We start from the raw sequence: 19,674 nt of genomic DNA, 5'->3' as shown, positions 1-19,674 counted from the left end.
GGGCTGGCCCTGCCAATACACAGACTAGGCCATGGGCAGGAGCAAAGCAACATGGCTCCTGCTCCAATGAACCCTGATAGACCATCAGGGAGGTAGGCCTGAGGCTAGGGGAGGAGGAGCCCTTGGATTGCAGGGGGCACAGAGGGGCTTTGGATTGCGGGGATGGGGGGGGGGGGGGACTATTGATTGCAAACCTGTTGGCAAATTAAACCATGCCCAGTTTCATTTGCCATTCATTGACATTTCTTCTGTCATTGTAAACAACTGCCCATCCCTAGTGGAGACCAGAACTGCACACTGTACAGTCACACCATGGTTCAATACAGAGGCACTGTGATACTCCCCATTTGATTTTCTATTCCTTTCTGAATAAACTCCTAATATTCTATTTGCTTGTTGTTTGTTGGAACACACCGAACTGAGGATGTCAAGGTATCACCTACAATGAGTCCAGGATCTTTTTCCTGAGTAGTATCTCTGGTGAAGCCAGCACTGGGTACACATAGTAACATAGTAAATGACGGCAGATAAAGACATGTACGGTCCATCCAGTCTGCTCAACAAGATAAACTCATTTTACATGGTATGTGCTACTTTATATGTATACCCGAGTTTGATTTGTCCTTGCCTCAGACCGTAGAAGTCTGCCCAGCAGTGTTCTTGTATTAAGTTCTGAAGCTAACGTCAAGCCCCTTAAAATTTACACTCCAGCCCACCCCTATCTATTCAGTCACGATCAGGGCACAGACCGTAGAAGTCTGCCCAGCTCCCGTTTTGTTTCCCCAATTACCGGCGTCGCCACCTGATCTCCGCCAAGATTCCACGGAACCATTCCTTATAAACCGGATTACTGTTCTCTGTATGCATCACTTTCCATTTGCTCTGCTATTGGGATGTCTGGTTCCCCAGTATAGCAATATCAACAGGCGCAAACTGTAATCTCACGTTTTGCTGGTTCTTCTATGAAATTAGCTCGGCGGCTATAGACTGCAGAATAGTACAACTAGATAGATCTCTCATTCCAAAAGATTTGATAGTGCCACTCCTTTATTAAAGAAGTTGCACTGGCTCCCAATGCAAACATGTATTTATTTTAAGGTTTGTTCTTTGGTTTTCAGATCCCTTTATGGGCAGACTCCTAGATCTGTTAGTCGTTTTGTGTTTTTCAATGATTCATATGTCTTATTTTGTTGGAAAAATTTAATTGCAACTTTTTTACCTTCTTCACTAAACGCCCTCTTGCAGTAACACCTTCCAATAGTAATAATAATTTTTTAATAATAGAACATTTGTTTTGAGTTACTTGGAAAAATCTTGGCGGTCCTTTTTTTTTTCCCCGGACACCATATAGATCCAGGGTGTGACTGTATCTTGTGTGCATTTCTGCTACAGCCATCTTAAAAAGGTATAGCAGAGCTGGAAAAGATTAAGGGAATGTGTGTTGCTGCAGCTGGGAATTCACATACTTACCTGGAGTTACTATGGGATTTACTAAACGGTGCACTGACCTTTGGCAATCTTCCAGTTAATGACTCACATTAAAATGGCACATTGACAGTGGCGTTCCTTGGTCAGCTGCCCCAGGGTGCAGCACGACCCCCCCCCCCCCCCGGCGCATCAGCGTCACTCCCCCACGTATCAGCATCCCCCCCCAGGCATATCACCTCCAAGCCCCCCCCAGGGTGCATTCTTACCTGCTGGGGTGGTGCAGGGAGCAGCTGTGCAGCTGTCGGCTCTGCTGGTTTCCTGCTCCCTCTGCCCCAGAACAGGAAGTAACAGCAGAGGGAGCAGGGAACCAGCGGAGCTGACAGCCGCATGGCTGCTCCCTGCACCCCTCCAACAGTGTGCACCCGGGGTGGACCGCACCTACCGCCCCGCCCTCGGTACGCCACTGCACATTGACATGCTTAATAGATAGGTCTCTGGTGGCTGCTCAGACAAAGATTATTAGTGGCTGCTGGGGCCTCCTACCTACACAGAGATGTGCACAATGTACTGATGTGATGTGATGTGATAAAGTTAATCTGCTATTACACAGAGATGTTGGGGTAAATCAAGAAATTGACAATAACACCATTTTAGTCAACGGCATTACAGTTGTGGTGTGTTACTCTTTGAGCTGCCACAAACATTCACCACCTGATTCTATAACCTTGTGCACACAACTTCACGCTTACCCCCTAATTTTATAAAAGTTGCCAAAAATTGTGCACACAAATTTGGTCCTGCATCCAATTTAATTGAATGAGTTAATTAGTGCCAGTAATTTGCTTCTTAACAAGCAATTGTTGGCACTAATTAGATTTAATTGGAATTCACACGCATGAATTTAGGTATTGGATCCACACCTAAATTTTATGCGCGAGTAAAAAAAAAAGGGGGTTTAAAAAATGGAAGGGTCATGGGCAGAATGGGGGCATTCCCAGCATTTATGTGCATTGTAATAGAATACCAAACCCTATATGTAGTCCAAACAGCAAACCAAGAAGTAGGGGTGGACCAAAAAATCTTCACAGCCAGGGATCAATAAAAACACCTTTTATTCAGCACAACACTAGTGCGTGACCCGACATGGGGCTGTGTTTCAACAGAACAACTTTCTGCATCAGGGGTCTGACACTTGCTGTAGAAAATCAGAAATTGCGGGTGCAGAATGGTACAATCGATGATCAATAACCCGGGGGGTCACCCACCAACAATCTCATAGCTTCTCTTCTCTGGTGCCCCGTCCACTCCCCTCTGGAAAAGAGAAGCTGTGAGATTGATTATTGATTATCGACTGTACCATTCTGCACCCACAATTTGTGATTTTCTACAGCATGTGTCAGAACCCTGATGCAGACAGATGTTCTGTCGAAACATGGCCCCATGTCGGGTTACACACTAGTGTTGTGCTGAATAAAAGGTGTTCTTATTGATCCTTGGCTGTGAAGATTTATTGGTTCACCCCTACTTCTTGGTTTGCCCATTGTAATAGAATAACAGGGATATGTGCCCAATTTAGGTGCGTTCACTTGTACCACGTTTCAGTTGGTGCAAATGGTCATGTCTAAAATTAGGCACGAGTCCCAGGCATAAGTACTATTCTATAAATCACGCCTAACTTTAATCGCAGCTTATAGAATTGCACTTTTTTTGGCACTGTATTTAGAATTCACCCCTTAGCTTGCAAATTTGTGTGCAAGAATCATAGATTAGTGTCAGGTACATGTGTAAGTTAATTGTTTAATTAGTTGCTAATGGGCAGTAATAATCAATTATTGGTCATAATTGGAGCTAACTGCCCCTAATTTGCAGTTACATGCATAAATGCTCTTAGTATGTATTCTTTAATCTTAGTGTGTAATTCTGTTGGCGCACAACTGCTAGAGGGATGTGTACACGGGAGGGGCATGGAGGGGTCAGGGGCGTGCTTGGCACTTACATATGCAGTACATAAGTACATAACTATTGCCATACTGGGACAGACCGAAGGTCCATCAAGCCTAGTATCCTGTTTCCAACAGTGGCCAATCCAGGTCACAAGTACCTGGCAAGATCCCAGAACAGTACAATACATTTTATGGTGCTTATCCTAGAAATAAAAAGTGTATTTTCCCCCAAGTCCATTTTAATAATGGTCTATGGACTTTTCATTAGGATTCCATCCAAACTTTTTTTAAACTCCACAAAGCTAACTGCTTTTACTATATTATCTGGCAACGAATTCCAGAGTTTAATTACATGTTAAGTGAAGGAATATTTTCTCTGATTCATTGTAAATTTACTACTTTGTAGCTTCATTGCATGCCCTCTAGTCCTAGTATTTTTGGAAACTGTAAACAAGCGATTCACATCTACCAGGCAGGGCCGTGCCGATGCGGTAAGCGAGGTAAGCGCCGCAGGGGGGCGCCCACCTCTGGAGGGCACCGCCGCGGTGCTTACCCTCGCCCCGCCGAGGACTTTAAATCTTTTGGCACCAGAGAGGGGGGTGCCGCCGCTCCCGCTGCTCTTCATCCTGGCACCCCCCCTCCCGCACCAGCCCTTTAAATTTATTTGCCGAGCGAGCGCAGCACCTCATGTGCAAGTAAAAGAAGTGGATCCGATCATCTCATTGGGCCTTCCCTCACTGTCCCACCCTCCTCTGACGCAACTTCCTATTTCCTCTAGGGCGGGACAGTGAAGGAAGGCCCAATGAGATGATCGGATTCGCTTCTTTTACTTGCACACGAGGTGCTGCGCTCGCTATCGCGTCGGCAATTTCTTTTTAAAGACGGGTGGCAGGGAGAAGACGAGGCAGGGTGAGGGTGGGGGACAGATGGGGTGACCGTGAAGGTGGGGGGGGGGACTCGGATAGCAGAAGGGACTGGGTGGGAGACAGATGGGGTGAGGGGGACTCGGATGGGCAGAAGGGACTGGGTGGGAGCCAGATGGGGTGAGGGGGACTCGGATGGGCAGAAGGGACTGGGTGGGAGACAGATGGGGTGAGGGGGACTCGGATGGGCAGAAGGGACTGGGTGGGAGACAGATGGATCTGGAACTAGGGGCAGCCGCAGGTGGGAACTGGGAGCCGAAAAGAGGGGGCAGTGAGAGAGGGGGGATAGATCCTGGATGGAATGGGGAGTGAGAGGGAGGGCAGACCCTGAATGGATGGGAGGGCAGAGAGGTATGGATGGGAGGGCAGGGCCCAGGGAGAGGACAAATTGCTGGAAGGGGAGGGGAGAGAGGATTGCTGGCTATGGATGGAGGAGGGAAGGGCAGAGAGGGACAAGGATGGACATGGGGGCCCAGGGAGAGGACAAATTGCTGGAAATGGAGGGGAGGGGAGAGAGGAGGATTGCTGGCTATGGATGGAGGAGGGAAGGGCAGAGAGGGACAAGAATGGACATGGATGGGAGGGCAGGACCCAGGGAGAGAGGAGAAATTGCTGGAAATGGATATAGAGCAAGAAATGAAGAAGAAAGGAGAAAAGTAAAGAAATAAATGGAAAGGAAGCCCTGGAAACGGAGTTAAGAGGACAGATAGCAGCAGAATCAGATACTGGGCCAGCATGATCAGAAAAAGAAAGTCACCAGACAACAAAGGTAGAAAAAAATCATTTTATTTTCATTTTAGTGTTTGGAATATGTCCACTTTGAGAATTTACATCTGCTATCTTATTTTGCAATGTATAGCAATTTGTTTCTAAGAATATTGCTGACAATTCCTTTCAGTGTGGCAAGTGGTGAGCGATCATTTTCATGGGGGGGGGTGATCATTTTCACGGGGGGGGGGGGGGGGGGCGTCAACTGATAGTCTGCAGGGGGGCGCCAGAGACCCTAGGCATGGCCCTGCTACCAGGTTATACAATATTATCAGTTATGCACCTGAAAGCGGTAAGGCACGAGCATTTACACCAGCCATTCAGCTGCCGTTAACTGCTTGCACATAAAGTTAGGCGCGTAACTGTGTAATTGCCAATATAGAATTTGTACTTAGCATACACCGTCCCAGCACCTAACTTCAGTTGACCTTTTGAGAATTACCCCTTCAGGACCAGATTCTCTCTATATATTCTATATAAATTGGTGCAGAATAAAAATACACTTAGTGCTGTTCTATAAACCTCTCCTAAAGTTAGGCGTGGATTATAAAATACTAGTAAAAAAGGCCCGTTTCTGACTCAAATGAAACGGGCGCTAGCAAGGTTTTCCTCGGAGTGTGTATGTTTGGGAGAGTGTATGTGAGAGTGACTGTTTGAGAGTCAGAGTTAAAGTGTGAGTGTGTGAGAGAGAGAGTGAGTCTGGGTGTGAGTGTGTTTGTGAGAGAGTGTGTGTGTGAGAATGAGAGTGTGTGCAAGTGTGTATGTGAGACACAGTGTGAGAGAGAGTGTGTGTGTGTGGGCAAGAGAGAGAGTGTGTGTGAGACACAGATTCTCTGTGAGAGTGAGTGTATGAGACCAAGCGAGTGTGTGAGTGACTGTGTGGCACATAGAGAGTGAATGTGATACAGTGTGAGACAGAGTGTGTGAGAGTGAGAGTCAGAAAGACATTGTATATGAGAGAGAGAGTGTGAGCCGTGCCCTCCCAATCCATGGCCATCTGTCCCCTGCCCCTTCCATTCATCCTTTTCCAGCAATTCCCCTCTCTACCTGAGCCCTGCCCTCCCAATCCATGGCCATCCATGTTTCTCTGTCCCCTGCCCCCTCCATTCATCCATTTCCAGTAATTCCCCTCTCTCCCTGAGCCCTGCCCTCACAATCCATGCTCCTCTGTCCCCTGCCGCCTCCATTCATCCTTTTCCAGCAAGTCCCCTCTCTCCCTTCCATGACCCCCCCTCGCATCCATGCTCCTCTCTCTCCCATGTCCCAGCCTGGCCCGCCATCTTCTCCCCCCCCCCCCCCCTTCGCATCCATGCATCCCTTTTTTTTTTCTTCTTCTTTTTAACTTTACCTCCGTGGCGGTTCGTGCAGCGAAGCGTCAGGGAAGGAGGCGGCGCTCCCGACGTCTAGCTTTCCCTTCGCTGTGTTCCGCCTTCTTTGGAAGGCGTAACACAGCGAAGGGAAGGCTAGACGTCGGGAGCACCGCCTCCTTCCCTGACGCTTCGCTTCCGGATTTGTTTGGTTTGACGTGAGGGCGGGGCAGAGACGGCTGGCTGGCTTGAAGGCTTCACACCACGAATCCACGAACCCTTCAGCCTGGGAGTGACGTCAGGTGGCTTCATGGCTTCACAGAACGTTGTCCTCAGAACGTTGAGGGTGCGTTTTATTATATTAGATGTGTAGTGCCCATCCCTGCAACTAAAATTTAGGCACGACCACTTACGCCAACTAAAACCTAGTATAAATGCCCACGCCTAACGGTCATATTCTATAACAGTGCATGTAGTTTCAAGGAATGCCCATGACCCGCCCATTCCCCTCCCATGGCCACGCCCCCTTTTGAGAGCCACAAATTAGAATTTACACACACTACTTTACAGCATATGCTTAGAAAGTCGCACACGTAAATTATAATTAGAGCCAATTAGTGTTGATAATTGCTTATTATTGGCCAATTGGCTTGTCAATCAATTAAGGGGTGCACGCAATTTGGCCACACTGCCAAATTTTCACACACAACTTTAGTCACCAAATATAAAATCCAGGCCTCAATGTATAAGCAGAGATGAACTTGTTTTGCTGCTCTGTAGAGAGGCAGCAGCTCAGGGCAGCACTGCAATGGCATCTTGTGAGGTCATCATATTTCTCTCGTAGCATGTACCTTTGTACCAGCAGTGCCCTAGCACCATTCATTTTCACATCTGCTATAATACACAGTACATGAATAAAGGGAATGTTATAACCAAGCCAGTGCCAAGGTGGTAGAGACACATCTGGTTCTGAATTTCAGATCCACCTGTGGTTGGGACAGACGGGTGCTCCTTCTGAAATTCTTCTTTCTGCTTCTCAAATTCCTTCTGAAAATGTTCAAACTCCTTCTCAAACTTGCCCTTCTCAGAATCAGAAATCTGCCCATCAGGATCCTAAAGAGAAATTAAGCAGATGGTCACTATGGGCCATGACCTTCCCTTACTCAAAGAGTTCAAGATGGGGTTGTTTTTGGCAGTTTCCTCCTATTCCTCTCTACCTCCAGCTCAATCAGAACCAGGGCTGGGACCTGATGCTATTTCATTTATGATGAAAGGTGGGTAATTAAATATAAGACTAATTAGAACTGGAAACTACCTGAGGAATTTTTCCTCCTATTTTAAACCTCCTTCCAATGTACACTTAGCCAAGCCAGTGTAGTCCCAGGGATGTGCTGGTAAATTTTTAACAATGGGCTCTCTCGCATAGCCAGCCCTGCAATTTGGGAGGGGGGGGGGGGACAGGGGTGGACTGGGAAGGGGGAACGTATGCCTCTTTCTCTCTCTCTCTCTCTCTCTCTCTCCTTAATGCGGGCATGCTAGGCATACCTTTGCTGGCAGGGATGATGAGCCTTACCAGCCAATAAATGGACTCCCACCACTCCCTGCTTCTTGTTTCTGGCATACAAGAGAAGTCCCAGCCTGCTGCTCAGAGCTGGAAACAAGGAGTGGGGAGCAGCAGCAGTCTATTTACTTGGCTGGTGGGGCTCAGCATCCCCACCAGCAAAGTAAAAAATTCAGGAGGGAGCCTGTTGTTAAAGTAGCCATGGTGTGTGTGTATGGGGGGGGGGGGGGCTACTTTAACAACCGGCTCCCAAAATTCTTAAAAACTTAACAAATGGCGTGAGAGCCTGCTCCAGCACACCACTGGACAGTCCTGAGCTAGTGGCCATATACCTGGGCTCCATCTGCAATCTTGGGCTCTGCCACCAGATGTCACCCTAAGCAATAATCATGATTTCCTCCCTTTTGAGGGCTGTCAATACAGCCTCTGCAGCAGCCCCACCTCAACCGCCAGCTGACCAGACAGCAAAAGATCCAATCTGAGGAAAAAAACTGAAGAACTTCTGCTTAGCAGTGAACAACACTTAACCACCTGTATGACCAGGTTATCCCCGTTTAACAAGTTTAAATGACTTTCTCAAGGTCATGCTAGATTTCTTTTTTTGGGGGGGGAGGGGGAGGGAGGCATGCTACTACACATATGAGGCAGGCACACTATATCCAGTCCTTCTTATGCAAATAAAATAGACACCTTCCACTTCCCCTTTCCCCAAGGCAAGGTACAACCTGTGATTCTCCCAACAAAATGTGTGGAAAATAAAAAGAATTTTAAAAGACCAATGAAAGCAGTAATTCCTAAACAGGACAAAGAGAGACTCAAGATTATAGTCTGTCATACTGAGAGCTATCAGAGACCAAACGGGACTGGTCATCTGACACAAACATATAAAAAGTTAATAGGTCAGTCCTTTCATGCAGACCAACAGAAGCTCATTAGAACCAGATTCTTTCAACAAGATCCAATAGAACCTCTCTTCCTACACAGAACCACATCGTGAGATGCAGGACTAATAGAGACTTCATGGCACAAAGTTCACTACCCATGATGTTTACCGATCAATTATTAACTCCTTTCTCTCATGGGAGGCAGGAGACATATCAACTCTATACATCCTTTGTACCCTCTTCATCCTATGATTCCAGAATTTTATCCTGATCCAGACCCTGAGGGATTTTCTCAAGAAGGCTCCTGCTGTTGTGCTTCTTAGCCCTTCAGTTATTTATATTAGAGTGTAATAGACCAAGAGAGCTACAAAGTGGGAATGGCAGCTCCACTAGCCATCTCTGTGTTAAGTGTCACCAATTACCTCTTTTATTGCTTCACTCAGACTAAAGGTCAGGAAAGACAAGACATCGTGGTCATCTGGAAAAGGATCATAAAAATAAATAATAGTAATTTATTTTTTTTTAAACACAGGTAGTTTCTTCTTAGTCCTGCAGAAATACAGCTTTCATTCAATCTCTAGCAGAGTAACACTGCTCTTAGGCTCCGGATTTATAAGTTGGTACCTCTCATGCTCAGAATTTCAGAGGGTCATAAATGAAAGTATCCAGCGGCTGCACAAAAGGGTTCAGACCAAGTGGGCCCTGGGTTGGCCAGTTGTACTCCTGGACTCAGGGTATCAAGAATAAGCAAGTCATTCCTGCTTCTCTGTTACATTTTACAAAGCTAGGGATGGCTTAAAGGGCGAGCCAGGGGGCCGAAGTTGAGGGCTAGAGGCTGGGAAAAGGGGACTGAGAGCTGATGATGGGGGTTGGAGGCTGGGAGAAGGGGACTAGAGGCTGATGATGGGGCTGGAAATGGAGGCTGATCCTAGGAGCAGGACCGCTGAGAGAACCAGCTGGGCCTGGGGCAGGACTGGACCATCGAGCCCGCCCCCACCTGGAGCGCTGTCGCCCCCCACTCAGGCCACTTCTACGCCGCCCCCCCACTCATACTGCCGCCATTGCCCCCCACCCCCTTCCCTTCCTGTGACTGATGCTGTCCTCTCCTGCTCCTGTGTGCTGGGAGTCAGGACCTGGATAATTGCATTAATGCAATATCATGTTAATGCATTCATCTGGGTTCTGGGCAGGACGCAGCAGGAGAGACGGATCCAGAAGCAGGCAGGCATAAAGAAGCTTGCTGGTGCTGGGCCCAGGCCTCTCCTTAGAGGCCAGACCCAGGGCATTTTTCCCCCCGCCCCCCATTCTTTGCGGCCCTGCCCAGGAGAACTGAGAGGAGGATAGATACTGTGAGAGTGAGGAAGCAAGGATATATACAAGGAAAGATGCTGGGGAAGGAGAGAAATAGGTATGGGGAAAAGGCAGGGGTAAGGGATGGATATTGAGGACAAGGGGTGGAGGGGGGGGGGACATCAGGGACTCAGACCTAGAGGAAGATCAGAAGACTCTAAGACTGATTGGGTATTGTAGGTGGAGACTCAGAGATTGAGTGGGAATGTAATTAAGGACTCAGGGACTGGATAGGATGGAACAGTGGGCACTTGAAAATTAGGTAGGGTATAGTGGGGACTAAGATACTGAGCAGGAATTAGGGAGGATAATGGGGACTAGATGATTGAGTGAAGAGTATAAGTAGGACTGGGAGACTGAGTGTTGAAAAATGAGGAGGAAAGACAGTTTGAAGGACCTGGAGAGTTTGCGGAGGAGTTGGGAGGAGTTGCAAGGGCTAGAGATCTGCAGAGAGGGTGAGAGAAAAAGGAAGGGAACAGCTCTTTGAAGGAGGTGAGAAAATGTACAATGGGGAAGGCAGAGAGGGGATGAGTGGCAAGGAAAGAGCTGGGGCTGGTAAAGGGATGACAGACAAGGAAGATAGATAAGGCTGGGGATGAGTACAGTGCGTGAAGTTTGGGGGGGAGGAGAAATAGGGAACTGAAGAAGGAATAAGAAGTGGGGAATAGAAAGACTAGGGAAGTAAGAGTAGGAAATGGAAAGCTGGTAGGTAGGTGCAGGGGAAACGAGGGAGAGTGGAAGAGGGACAAGGAGGAATGAAATCTAGTTACAGGGTAATAAAAAAACAGAAGTGAGAAATGCAGAAAAAGAGATGAAACAAAAGGATCAATGTCAGAGACAGCTGTAGGAGTGGAAGGGGAGAAGGCAGCGAGCAGGAAGAAACAGAAAATGGAAGTGAGATCCTGGAGAAACTGGAACAAATTCAATTGGACAAACAAAATGATTAAAAAACACAACTACCTTCTGGATTGGGGCCGTTCTGGTGGTATGAACACCTAGATTTGCACAGTTCATACTGCAAAACTGTCCTCAATATGGGGTGCAAATATTGGTTCAGAGTGCCCCAACCCCTTGAGCCGGCCTTGTGTGCAGTATTCTGGGAGTTTCTTTAATGCAAAAAAAAAAAAATAACTTTAAACAATTTGAAAGACCAAGGAGAACTCCTTATTCTTGCTTTCTGAGCCAAGTGGATTAGTCTAGGGTTAATTTATCTTAAAAGGACTTAACAGCAGATACTGGGTGTGCTCTCTGTGTGTTGCAGCAGTAGACCTGTGATGTCTATAAGCCAACTTATTGTGGAAAGCGAGGGGTGGGGGAATGGTAAAATTACTGCTAAGTCTGCTGCTGTGGTCATAAAATAGATACTATCAGCAGCAGCAGAAAGTCCTTCTGAAGGTAGGTTAGCTCATAGCCCATTTGGGTCTAATACCTATTGTTCAGCCAGGTCAATTTCCTTTCCTTTCATAGTCAATAAGATCCCAGAAGTGTCACCCTCTAAAATAATGCTGCACTTTGGGGTTCCGTTTCTACCCATAATCCTTTAGTTTTTTTACAAATTTTATTTATTTATTTATTTACAGCACTTAATAACCTGCTCAATGCCAAATATTCTTGGCGGTTTACAAAAGTAATATATACAATTAACTCAAACATAAAATGAAAAAACAATACAAACATAAAAACTGGTACATAACCAAAGCCTCCCTATCAAAGTTCTCTCATGCTACATGTTATAACAAGAAAATTTTAAACCCTTCCTTAAAAATAAACGTACTCTGAGCTACCCTTAAAGACATAGGTTGGCAGATAAACATTTCTCATTCTGTACCTTATGCTTGTTGAAACAAGAAGGTCTTGAGTTCTTTCCTAAAAGTAAATATACTCTGCATTGGCATATCTAGCTTGGTTGCAACCCGGGGAGGAGCACCCCCCCCCCCCCTCTGCACCAGGCTCATTACCCCCCATCCTCCCTCCTCCAAGCAAGAGGGTGCACTTAGCAATTGCGTGATGGTTGGCTCTGCCGTCTCCTGCCCCCTCTGACATCAACTTCCTGTTCCGGGGCAGGAGACCAGCACAGCAGACAAGTTGCACAACTGCTCAATGCACCCCCTTGCTGTCTGTACCCAGGGCAGACCGCAGTCACTGCCTGGCCCTTGGTACACCACTGATACTCTGAGCCGCTCTTAAACACACTGGTAAACAATTCCACAGAAATGGACCCATCACCCTGAAGGTCGTTTTACAATATTCTTCCAGTCTCATATCTCGAAAAGAGGAAATTTTTAACAAAATCTGAGAAGATGATCTCAACATCCTAGATGGTTTAGATATTTTCAGCATGGTAGCAATCAATGGTGAGACAGAATCAGTAACAGCTTTAAACATCAACAGTTAAACTTTATACTTAACCTGTTGTTCAATGGGTAACCAAATGTAAAATCGGTGAAATGTGATTGTATCATGGACAGCCTGAAAGTACTCTAGCCACTGAATTCTGTTTAACTTTTAAGGCCCTCAAAGTACATTTTGGTATAATCTATTGCAGTAGTCAAAATAAGGAATGATCAAGCTTTGAATCACAGTGTGAAAATTAGAAGCAATAAGTAGCTCTTTCATTTTATGAACTCTTCTCAATTTACAAGAAGCCACTTGGATAATTTTCAAAACTTGAAAATCCATGCTACATAGTAACATAGTAACATAGTAGATGACGGCAGAAAAAGACCTGCATGGTCCATCCAGTCTGCCCAAGACAAACTCATATGTGTATACCTTACCTTGAATTGAATTTGTACCTGTCCTTTTCAGGGCACAGACCATATAAGTCTGCCCAGCAGTATTTCCCGCCTCCCAACCACCAGTCCCGCCTCCCAGCACCGGCTCTGGTACAGACCGTATAAGTCTGCCCTCCCCTATCCTCGCTTCCCAACCACCACCCCCTCTTTCCCCCACCTGCTCCGCCACCCAATTTCAGCTAAGCTTCTGAGGATCCATTCCTTCTGCTTAATGAGGAGTCTAACTCAGAGGTTACAAATTTTATTCACAATTGGAATTGAGGGATCACCCATCTTAAAGCATTCAGATGGATAACTTGACAATAAGAAAATTGGTGTTTTATTCATATTTAATTGTAGTTGATTATCCCACTATTGAATAGCATTCGGACACAAAGAAAGCTTATTAAAAGCAGAATCTACTCCCTGTTCAATCTGAATAAGAAACTGAATATCAACATATAATTTATATTGTAAGTCTAAACAATTCAACAGTCGACAGGGGTAATAAAAATATATTAAACAAAACAGTAGATAGAGCACTTCCTTGAGGAATCCCAGTGGTACAATATAGATCACTGGATTTTACATCAACCTTCGTTACACAAACTGTTCTATTTTCTAAGGATTTATCTGAATTTCTGATCCAAAGAAGAAGGGTTGCCTTCAAAAGCTCATCAAAAATATGTATTTATTTTATTTTTATTTATTACATTCGTATCCCACATTTTCCCGCATAGCAGTAGGCTCAATGTGGCTTACAGGTTCCGGAGAGGAGAGTACCAACTCCGGGAATATATACAGAGTGGAAAATAGAGTAACAGTAGGTGCAAGGAAGCTGATAAGGTTCCGGAAAAGAGAATACAACTCTGGGACGAATATATAGTAGCATATAGAGAGAAGTATGTATTGTTAGTCCTATAAAAAAGGTATCATCTTATTTTCTTTTCTTTGTCTTGTTTTATTTCTATTTATTACCCTTAAAAGTGGACTAGCACGGCTACCCTACCACTTTACCCAAGGACTGAAATCAACCCAAAACCTGACCACTCAATCCAACAGATCTCAGTCGGTTAATTACGGTCTGATGATTAACTGAGTCGAACACAGCAGATACATCTAAAGTAAAAAGTAGACATCGACTACCTCTATCAAATCCTGTCTTCACTGAATCTAACAAGGAAATCAAAAGAGTCTCAGTATCATGATTCCTTCTAAAACCAAACTGGTGTAAATCTAGCACAATACAAGTTCTTACCTGCCAGACCGCCTGTTGCTGCGGAGACTCCGAAAAAGCCCAGAGGAGGAATAATCATATCTTTCACTTCAGTGCACAACTCATAAAAATCATCTTCAGGGGAGAATCCACTATTCACATAAACCTGCAATTAAAGCACAAAGAAAGAGTAAAGGCCAGTGAGAGCTGCACAAAGCAGGATGCTAGCCTGTCTGCAGTGATAGTGCCCCTCAGCACAAATGGGCCTATCTCTGGTTAATAAATACATGACTTTTTAAATCAGCAGTTCTCAATCCAGTCAGGTTTTCAGGTTATCCACAATGAATATGCAGGAGATAAACGTATGTATGTAAATCCATTGTATGTAAATCCATCTCATGCATATTCATGGTGGCAGGAAAAGGGAGAATATTGGGTTGTGTTCAGCACCCCCAATCATTTTGCAAGGTTGGCTCCTATGGATATCAGAGAGACTCATTTCCCAAAGCTGACATATTCCAGTTTTCAGCTAGCTTTGCTTATCTTGCTGCACACATTATGGAATGCCCTTGTCGTTCAAATAAAAACAATTACAAAATATGACCTAGTTAGAAAACACTTAAGAGCTTTCTTTTGAACAAATTTTTAACTTAGATTTTATTTGATGAAATGTTTGGTTTTCTCCAGAGATTGTCTGGTTTTCTTATTTTGTAATCTGTACTGAACCTGAACGGCTTTTGCAGAATATAAGAGAATGTTGGTATTGATATTGGAATTAATACATTCAAAATAAAATACTATTTTCTACCTTTGCTAGTCCAAGCATTTTATTTTTCCATTCGATTTGGTCCAAGTATATATTTTGCTTTTCTCTTCTTCTTGTCTTTCCAAATCTCCTGTACATTTGACATTTCTTCTTTCTCCAGGTTCACTCTCTATTTTTACTCTGTGTCCCTACCTGTCCTATCTAGGATTTCTGTCCCTGTTCTTATCCTCCCCACATGTTCAGCATCTGACCTCTTAGTGTCCTTTTCCTCAATTTATATTCAGCATCACCCCTTTCTCTCCCCCATCCCATAAGTACATAAGTATTGCCATACTAGGACAGACCAAAGGTCCATCAAGCCCAGCATCCTGTTTCCAACAGTGCCCAATCCAGGTTACAAGTATCTAAACAGTACAGTACAGTTTAATGCAAATAGTACATCAAAGTGACTATTATAAAATGTGAGATTACTACAAAGTGCGAGATCATTGCCAATGTGAGAGATTAATAATGGTTAAAGGAATTGAAATTAATTGATTGGTAGAATATATTGTTGTTTGGGACAAAATATATATGATATTTATCCTAGAAATAAGCAGTGGATTTTCCCAAAGTCCATCTCAATAACAGCTTATGGACTTTTCTTTTAGGAAGATAGCCAAACCTTTTTTAAACCCTGCTACGCTAACTGCTTTTACTACATTCTCTGGCAAAGAATTCAAGAGTTTAATTACACATTGAGTGAAGACATATTTTTTCCTATCTGTTTTAGATGTACTACTTTGTAGCTTCATTGGGTGCCCCCTAGTCCTAATATTTTTGGAAAGAGTAAACAAGCAATTCATGTCTACCAATTCCACTCTACTCTTTATTTTATAGACCTCTATCATATCTCCCCTCAGCCATCTTTTCTCCAAGCTGAAGAGCCCTAGCTGCTTCAGCCTTTCCTCAAAGGGAAGTTGTCTCATCCCCTTTATCATTTTCGTCACCCTTCTCTGTACCTTTTCTAATTCCACTATATCTTTTTTGAGATGTGGTGACCAGAATTGAACACAATATTCGAGGTGTGGTCGCACTATAGAGCGATACAAAGGCATTATAATGTCCCCATTTTTGTTTTCCATTCCTTTCCTAATAATACCTAACATTCTATTTGCTTTCTTAGCTGCCGCCACACACCGAGCAGAGGGTTTCAATGTATGATCGATGATGACACCTAGATCCCTTTCCTGGTCGGAGACTCCTAATGTAGAACCTCGCATCATGTAACTATAGTTCAGGTTCCTCTTTCCCACATGCTTCACTTTGCACTTGCTCACATTAAATGTCATCTGTCATTTGGATGCCCAGTTTCCCAGTCTCATAAGGTCCTCTTGTAATTTTTCACAATCCTCTCACGATTTAACAACTTTGAATCAGCAAATTTAATTACCTCACTAGTTACTCCCATCTCTAGATCATTTATAAATATGTTAAACAGCAGCGGTCCCAGCACAGAACCCTGAGAAATCCCACTATCTACCCTTCCTCATTGAGAATACTGACCATTTAACCTTATTCTCTGTTTTCTATCTTTTAACCAGTTTTTAATCCACAATAAAACACTACCTCATTGAGAATGAGGTAGTGTGGATGACACCAAGATTTCCAACAGAGTGGACACCCCGGAGGGTGTGGAAAACATGAAAAAGATCTGAAGAAGCTAGAAGAATGGTCTAACGTTTGGCAATTAAAATTCAATGCGAAGAAATGCAAAGTGATGCACTTAGGGAGTAGAAATCCAGGGGAGACGTATGTGTTAGGCGGGGAGAGTCTGATAGGCACGGACGGGGAGAGGGATCTTGGGGTGATAGTATCTGAGGACCTGAAGGCGACGAAACACTGCGACAAGGCAGTGGCAGTAGCTAGAAGATTGCTAGGCTGTATAGAGAGAGGAGTGACCAGCAGAAGAAAGGAGGTTTTAATGCCCCTGTATAAGACGTTGGTGAGGCCCCACCTGGAGTATTGTGTTCAGTTTTGGAGGCTGTATCTTGTGAAGGATGTTAAAAAAATGGAAGCGGTGCAAAGAAAAGCTACAAGGATGGTATGGGATTTACGTTCCAAGACGTATGAAGAGAGGCTTGCTGACCTGAACATGTACACCCTGGAGGAAAGGAGGAACAGGGGTGATATGATACAGACGTTCAAATATTTGAAAGGTATTAATCCGCAAACGAATCTTTTCCGGAGATGGGAAGGTGGTAGAACGAGAGGACATGAAATGAGATTGAAGGGGGGCAGACTCAGGAAAGATGTCAGGAAGAATTTTTTCACGGAGAGGGTGGTGGATGCTTGGAATGCCCTCCCGCGGGAGGTGGTGGAGATGAAAATGGTAACGGAATTCAAACATGCGTGGGATAAACATAAAGGAATCCTTTGCAGAAGAAAGGGATCCTCAGGAGCTTAGCCTAGAATGGGTGGCAGAGCTGGTGGTTGGGAGGCGGAGCTAGTGTGGGCAGACATATACGGTCTGTGCTGGGGCTGGTGGTTGGGAGGGGGGACTAGTGCTGGGCAGACTTATACGGTCTGTGCCAGAGCCAGTGGTGGGTGGCAGGGATAGTGCTGGGCAGACTTATACGGTCTGTGCCAGAGCTGGTGGTTGGGAGGCGGGGATAGTGCTGGGCAGACTTATACGGTCTGTGCCAGAGCCGGTGGTGGGTGGCAGGGATAGTGCTGGGCAGACTTATACGGTCTGTGCCAGAGCTGGTGGTTGGGAGGCGGGGATAGGGCTGGCCAGACTTATATGGTCTGTGCACTGAAGAGGACAGTACAAATAAAAAAAGTAGCACATATGAATTTATCTTCTTGGGCAGACTGGATGGACCGTGCAGGTCTTTTTCTGCCGTCATCTACTATGTTACTATGTTACCTCCTATCCCATGACTCTGAAGTGTTTCATGAGGTACTTTGTCAAATGCCTTTTGAAAATCCAGATACACAATATCGACCAGCTCACTTTTAACCACATGTTTGTTCACCCCTTCAAAGAAATGTAACCCCATTTCCATCATTGTTCTATTTTATCTGAGTCTTGAGCATTGACTGTGTTATTCCAAAATAAAAGGATTCATAGCAGTTCACAAATCAAGAAATCTCTATGTTAGAATGACAAAAATCATAAAACAGTATAGCTTACTAAAATAAACTCATAAACTAAAATTCATATAAATAAGTCTTTAGTGTCTTCCTAAAAGCTAAATATGAAGGTAGAAATTTCAAATTGACAGACAAAACATTCTAATCACATGCCCCCTGAACAGGGACAGAATTCTCAAGAATTGATTTTAACCTGACATTTTTAATTGTAGGAAAACCTATTGTAAGAGTACGGTGAAAGCAGAGATTTTTCTTAGAAGAGGGGATAACCAATAAATCCACCAATCCTTCTGCATTTAATCTAAAAAGCGATATAAAAACTAAATATAACATCTTAAATCTGATGTGTTCACACATTGGTAGCCAATGTAGTTCATTAAGAATAAGTGTTACACTATCAAACCTACCTGCTCCAAATATTAATCTAGCAGCTGTATTCTGTCCCATGCCCAGCCTCTCTTCTCCGTGCCCTGTCTGTGCCTTTTCTTTTTCCCTTCCTCCTGCATCAACCATCCTGGGACTGGCATTTCTCCCCTTCTCTGTCTCCTGTCCCCCCTCCACCCACAGTCCAGCATATCTCTCTCTTTCCCTCCATGGGTCCTGTGTCTCTTCTCCTCTATTTCTCCCCCCCCCCCCCCCAATCAAATCAGGTCTCTGTCTCTTCCCTCCTGTCCCTCCTCCCAAGATCTAACATCTCTTTCCCTCCTCCAATCTCTCTCTCTCCTCTTGTCCCCGCCTTCCTAGCAGGTCTAGCATATCTCCATCTCCCTCATCCCCTCCATTTCCAGCACATCTCCATCTGCCTAGCCCCCCTCTAGGGCCAGCACATACCCATCTCTCTAGCCCCCCCCCCCCATCTCCATCTCCCTACCCCCTTACCCCATATCCAGCATATCTCTCCCTCCCACTCACTTACCCCTCCACAATACCAGCATCTCTCCCTCTCCCTAACCACACAAATGAATCCAGCACCTCTCCCCCCCCCCCCCCCAAGTCCAGTGCTTGTCTCCTCCAAACCTCCTCCGCGAGTCCAATCTATCTGTCACTCCTCTGGGTCCTCCCACCTGGTTTGATCACTGGCAGCGGCTGAGATTACGATAGACTGCCTTTTGCCAACATCGTGGTTTTCCCTGTAAGGTTTTCCGCCTGCATTGAAACAGGAAGTTGCGTCATAGAAGGCAGGGCACCGCATAAGGAAAGCTCTGACACTGGCAGAGGTAATCTGCTATAATCACAGCCATTGCAAGTGGTCAAGCCAGGAGGGAGGACCTGGGGGAATGATCGATAGACAGGACTTGCCGGGGAGGGTCAAGGGAGAGAAGTGCTGGACTCAGGAGAAGAGTGTGGGGAAAGGAAAAGAGAAAAAGAAGGACGCTGGCCTAGCCATTATCTCTTGCTGCTGGTGGGGTGTGCAGTGTGCAGTGAGGAGAATCAGAGGGCAGCTGATTGTGAGTCTGTACTCAGCCTCTCCAGCATAGAGTTGGGAGGCTGATAAGCGAGAGATCTTTACTCCTCAGCGGGAATGTGGGAGATAACCCACGAAAGCGGGAGCCTTGAATGTGGGATACTTGGTAGATCTGCAGTTCTAATGTGCATTAAAAAATGATGGTTCAACCAAA

General features: G+C 45.2%; 1 protein-coding gene across 1 annotated transcript in view; it reads right to left on the bottom strand.

Annotated features, from left to right (window-relative positions):
• Positions 1-19,674, bottom strand: part of LOC115457094 (protein ERGIC-53-like) — a 70,218-nt gene that overhangs the window by 33,691 nt on the left and 16,853 nt on the right. The window contains exons 3-5 of the mRNA XM_030186521.1: positions 14,197-14,320; positions 9,237-9,292; positions 7,356-7,482 (exon numbers count right to left, since the gene is read on the bottom strand). Of these exons, the coding sequence (XP_030042381.1) occupies positions 7,356-7,482; positions 9,237-9,292; positions 14,197-14,320 (307 nt within the window). The remainder of the gene's footprint in view (positions 1-7,355; positions 7,483-9,236; positions 9,293-14,196; positions 14,321-19,674) is intronic.

This window comes from Microcaecilia unicolor, chromosome 1, assembly GCF_901765095.1.
Source record: "Microcaecilia unicolor chromosome 1, aMicUni1.1, whole genome shotgun sequence".
NCBI classification, from domain to species: domain Eukaryota; kingdom Metazoa; phylum Chordata; class Amphibia; order Gymnophiona; family Siphonopidae; genus Microcaecilia; species Microcaecilia unicolor.
The sequence above is the reverse complement of the archived record's forward strand: the minus strand, read 5'-3'. Positions and strand labels throughout refer to the sequence as shown.